At 42.5% G+C, this 5,850-nt stretch overlaps 1 protein-coding gene across 1 annotated transcript; it reads left to right on the forward strand.

Annotated features, from left to right (window-relative positions):
* Positions 1-3,106: 3,106 nt before the first annotated feature.
* nkx2.3 (NK2 homeobox 3) lies at positions 3,107-5,350 on the forward strand. Its single transcript, XM_078273406.1, has 2 exons — positions 3,107-3,497; positions 4,537-5,350. Exons 1-2 carry the CDS (start codon positions 3,107-3,109, stop codon positions 5,169-5,171), a joined length of 1,026 nt encoding a protein of 341 aa, XP_078129532.1. The 3' UTR covers positions 5,172-5,350.
* The last annotated feature ends 500 nt before the right edge of the window (positions 5,351-5,850 follow it).

Consider the following 5,850-nt stretch of genomic DNA (forward strand, 5'->3'; position numbering starts at 1 on the left):
TACTTCAGTTCCTCTTCAAACAGATTCAGGCTGTTATAGTAACACCTGTAAACTACCAGCTCCTTTGTAGAAAGATGTTAAGTGCTCTTCTACAAAGCTCTGTCAAGTCATAATAACACACATCTTCTTTCAATACACACACACACACACACACACACACACACACACACACTACACAAGGCCTGTACAGTGCACCCACAGATGCTGGAGGTGCTGATGCTTTCTTTATGCAGAGTTTACCACTGCGGTAAAACCATCAGATGAAGAAGAGACCAAGAAAGATAATTGCAGTCATTAGCAAGTCATCAAACTTTCATTCTGCAAGCAGGGATCTGCTGTCTTTAGAGAACATTCAACCGTACATCTCCAAGTGGATCGGTGTTGTGGGCCTGCAACCACGGATCTGACTATACACCTGCCACTCTGCAGAGAAGACACTTCTTCAAGCCTAGCCAGTTGATATGGAGAGGAGGAGGGGGGACAAGAAGAAACATGTTCAGCACCGCCTTTAAAGAACTCACCAGAAAGTGAATTGTGAGGAATTCATGATTGAAATTTGACTGCTGCAAAAGTGAAAAGTAGACTGTCCAACAAATGATGTCCAGAGCTCTGCAGTCTAACCGTGCCGACCTCTGCTGTGGGCCTGACCTTACCCAGCTTATCACGATGATTCTGAAATGAAGATGATGTATTGTTGCACCCGAGCAGATCCTTGACACTCTCTGGGAGTCTGGGTTTTGTTACAGGCAGGAAACAGACTCTTCCGCTCCGTAAACACGCTTCTTTGGGCTGCCGGTGGCACGCGAAGACCACTGATGATGGTCAGTTGAGGACTCGCGAGGCTGTGCGCGCGCGTGTGTGTGTGTGTGTGTGTGTGTGTGTGTGTGTGTGTGTTGAAAAGCTAATTGCGCCATTAGCGCGGTCCCGCGTCTCTGACCCGTGACGCTCTGAATTTACATGAAAAAGGCTGCAGCGGCCTATAGCACTGACCTTTCTGTGTGAGACATTAAGATAGGCTACTGCAAGCTTTTCTCGTTTATTTAACCACCTCAGGCTTATTTAGCTAATAATGTGCACCTTAACACTTAAAAAACGTATTATGTTGTCGTCTGTATGCAACGGATATTGATTTCTGTTTGGTCCGTCGTCTCTTACTGCACTCAACAGGACTTATTATAACAATCCTGCCAGATTTACAGCCTTTTTGAGTATGTTACGAGCCAATACATTCCACTTAAGTCCTCATAAATTCCTAGTATCTCGCGCAAAATCCCCTTTTGACATTGTGACAACTAGCATATATTTTATTTATCCTTAAATAAATCTTGAGAAAGACTATATGAGCTGTTTCAGCAGTTTCCCGAGGCGCAAACTGACCATTCAAAAGTTCCTTTACTTTTTTTTCCCCTGCGGGAGCACATTTGGAATAGCTAAAGTCTTGTATACACTAATGCCTATTTTCTCCGCAGAGCTAATTCCCTACCCTGATTCTCCACTTAAACGGAACATTTTAAAGACATAGATCTCCAGAAGAGGGGAAGACGCTGCCCTAATCTAAACAGTCTTGTTGATGGTGAGCGGATGAGATTATGTCGACATGCCCTCCTTTTCTTTCCACACGGTTTGGAAGCAATGGGCCTTCAGACCCTGGCGCCTGCACTTGGCAATAGGCGACTAGGGGGAGGTGTCCCGTTACAACGTGTTTGCCCTTTCGCACACAGGAAGGCCTACAATTTAAGATAGCCTATATTTAACATATTTAAAAACACACAATATAAATAAGACAAAACTTGTTGGGAATAATGGGAGTCTGCTAACATGAATCTGTGACTATACTCACACGCCCAAAGTAAAGAACAGTTTATGCCTAAACTAAATGTATAACGTTTTTTTAAGCAGGAAGCATTATTGATGTTAATATTATTAATATGATTTGGCTATTCTTATTTAAAGACATAATAAAAAAAATCTATTGAATTAAAATTATTTTTATTATTATTAGCGACATTAAAGCGTGTCTTTATGTGTATCTCCTTGCTTGCTGCACATGAAACGAATTATATCAACTGAGAAAACTGTCTTAACATTTTACCCAGGGCTTTTTTCCAGAAATACTGACCTAATGTCAAGGGAATGCATCGTCGTGGCCAAATGTTGTTGGAAAAGAATCCTACAACTTTCTCAAATTATGAGACATAAATAAAGCACTACATTTATATTCTTCATATCTCCTTGGGTTGCCAATTTCATCCCATTTCCCACAGTTGCGGCATAGTATCTTATCCACGGATTGCCGAGACAGGAAACGAAGATAGGTCTAATCTTAAAAGCACCGTAGTGATGATGGGAAGAACTGTGATGTCGTGGGACCATTCAGAGACAAGAAGATAATAATGCTATTCGAGTTACAGTATTTAAACTCAACCAATTACCAACCAAATGACGGATTTAGCTGTTTAAACTGTTTTGATGATACAAAATTAAAAGGCGTTTAATTGTGCTGCCTTTTCGGTTTGACTGTTTTCTTTTGGGAAAACAAAAAAAAACTGTACTAAACGCTTCCTTACCTTTATTACCTTTAACAGTCTGAGGGGAGTCGATAGTGTTAATATTATTTCAAAAATTAGTCTTCCTGACACACAACGACAGCGGGAGAGAGAGAGAGAGAGAGAGAGAGAGAGAGAGAGAGAGAGAGAGAGAGAGAGAGAGAGAGAGAGAGAGAGAGAGAGAGAGAGAGAGAGAGAGAGAGGGAGAGAGAGGCTGACTCTATCAGTCCCTCCCCCGCTTCAGGACGTCACTGAAAGGGAGAAGACAGCATCTTGGCTGACCCAGCTCTTTCTCTAGATAACTGAATTCAGCCAACCAAACAGGATCGTCCTCTCTCTTTCTCTGTCAGCCCTCCAGCCATAGACACACAGCCAAGGGAGAGGGATGTCACGGCTGAAAGAAAACCAGTCCTCTTCCAGCTGCATGAAAAACAAGCAGTTTGCGTCCATTATTCACGCTTACGCACGGTTTTACTTTTACGCGTCGTCCGGAGACAAATTGGTCCAATTTTGGGCCTGTTGACTATTTGCTTTCTGTCATCTCTCTGTTGGTGGTAATAATGCTCCCCAGCCCGCTCATAACTTCTTCCACCACGCCTTTCTCTGTGAAAGACATTCTGAAGTTAGAGTTGCAGCAACAATCTCAGCAGCACCAGCTCCAGTTTATCTCCTGCTTCGGTCTCTCCGGCGCGCTGTCACAGCCGGGAGCTTTCCCAAATAAACCGTTCCGCTCTCATTCGCCGCCCTCCTGCATGTTGGCCGGTAGGGACAGTCCGAGTCCCGTAAGCTCCGGCCTCTCGGAGGGCGAGGAGAGGATGTCGTACCTCAACACGCTGACTGTACAGGACCGGCTGGCGGAGTCCGGGATGTCAGGGGAGATGTTCGGCAACCCGGCGCAGAACCACGCTGCAGACCTCCGGCGGGAGACCGAGCAAGAGGACCAAGATAGCAGTGAGTACACATTCTAATAATAAATATGTTCATCCAAAACTGAGTGAGGATGATGATGACGATGATGATGATGGCTGTCGTTGTTATTGGTAACTGTATAAATAATAGCATGGGCAGAGATGACAGACAGAGGAGTCAATCAGAATCAAAAGTTCATCAAAGTTAAATATTTGCCTATTCTGAAAAACAACCATTAGGTTGCATCTAATTTTCTAAACTGACTTTAGATTTTGCTGGAGAAATAACTACTGGGAACAGACAAGTTATTTGTTGATTCATGTATCAATGACACAGAGGGAATAGGTAATCAATGCTGCACTGGTGTGAGTTTTACTAATATTACATTCAAAAACATGTAGGCATTGAATTGAATTGCTTATTTATTTTTTTATATTATAGATATAGCCTACTAAACATAGTAAGTGCCACCTTTCACGATGAACGCCCATTGTTCGCTGCAAGTTTTATACACAGCGACTAAGCTGCAATTAAGTGTTTACATTTGTATTTTTAACAATTCTTATAAATAAATTCATATGACAAACCATAAACAAAACTTTCTTATATGTTGCCTTATGTGCATTAATCGTCACAGAAATTAGTAGCAATATAATAAAATATTTACCTTCAACTTTAATTTCCCAGATCTAAATATTAGTTCAAATTCACGGATGAATTGACAAATATTTCTCACTCTTTCATTAAGATCTGTTTGAAACTAACTGTTGATTTATTTCCTAGTATACTTGCAAAAGGCTCATAAAGTAATTTCCAATCCAGTAGACCTAGAGACTTTATTAGTATTTTGTTTTTGAAAAATACACATTTCATTAATATTTGTAATAAAGGTGAATATTTTGCGGAAATAATGCAAAATATAGTTAATACATTTTTAAATCCACAACAAATCTGTTAAGATTTAAAAATGAATGGATTCATGTGTATCAGTGTGTGTTGGATAAATATGTCTAAATACTGCATAATTAATACGTCTCTTTTTTAGCTTTGATGTGCATTTAAACGTTTATTTTCCACGCAGAGAGCTGCGGTGCGTTGCGGGGTGATTCTGAGGATCCAGACTCGGAGAAGCCTGCCACCAAGCAGCAGAGGAGCAGGAGGAAACCCCGCGTCCTCTTCTCCCAGGCTCAGGTGTTTGAGCTGGAGCGGCGATTCAAGCATCAGCGCTACCTGTCCGCCCCGGAGAGAGAGCACCTGGCCAGCTCCCTGAAACTTACCTCCACCCAGGTCAAGATCTGGTTCCAGAACAGGAGGTACAAATGCAAGAGACAGCGGCAGGACAAGACTCTAGAGATGGCAGGTCAGCACCACCACCACCCACCGCCGCCCAGGAGGGTGGCTGTGCCGGTGCTGGTACGGGACGGGAGGCCTTGTCTGACTGGATCCCAGAACTATAACACTTCTTACACAGTCGGAGCGCCAAACCCGTACAGCTACAATGGCTATCCAGCCTACAGCTACAACAACTCGGTGTATACTAACACGTACTCCTGTACTTATTCTAGTTTGCCTGCTCTGCCGCCCAGCAACACCACTGCAAATGCTTTTATGAACATGAATTTGGGAAACCTCGGTGCACAGACGCAAAGCCAGGCGTCCCAAGGACCAGTCGTCACACCCTGCCAGGGAACTCTGCAGGGCATCAGGGCATGGTAGCGCAGACTTTACGCCCAATCACAGCTAGGAGAGACTTATCTGGGATGGTTGAATGGACTCAAGCATGTAAACCTGATCAACTAATGCAACGAAAGCACACTCTTGAAACTCTGTAACAGAAAGTGTTGGCCAGTTGGCTGTAACTCAAGGCAGGCCTGTGTGGAAACCCTAACCCGTTGACTGAGATACAAACCAGTTTGCGCATTTTTCTCTGAGCCACAATGTTTAGAAAACGTATTAAACCTGCTGTTGGATATTTGATTGTCGGGTTGAATGTCGCCGATTAGCAAAGACTGTGCGTAATGCGGCATATTGTGGTTCAAAATGGATGTAATGATGTGCGACAAAAAATAAAGGGAAACACATTTCTAAGCATAAGGTATAGCCCATAATGAATCTGGCCTAATACAAATCTGCAAGAAAATAACAATATAGACCACAATTGCTAATGCATTCGCATTGTTTTTGTTTTGTTTTGTGTTTACAGTGTGATTTGTTTTTGACCATCAGACTTTGGTTGTTTTTTTTTACTCTAAAAGTGAATAAGATTGAAACATAGCCATGCGTGATGATTAAGATACGCTTTTACGTTAGGGCTGTTTTTACGCTCAAGTTATGACGAACATTATCACCGATGATAAAATTAAATGATACAAGCATAACGCCAAACGTGACTGCA

This window comes from Sander vitreus, chromosome 17, assembly GCF_031162955.1.
Source record: "Sander vitreus isolate 19-12246 chromosome 17, sanVit1, whole genome shotgun sequence".
NCBI lineage: Eukaryota > Metazoa > Chordata > Actinopteri > Perciformes > Percidae > Sander > Sander vitreus.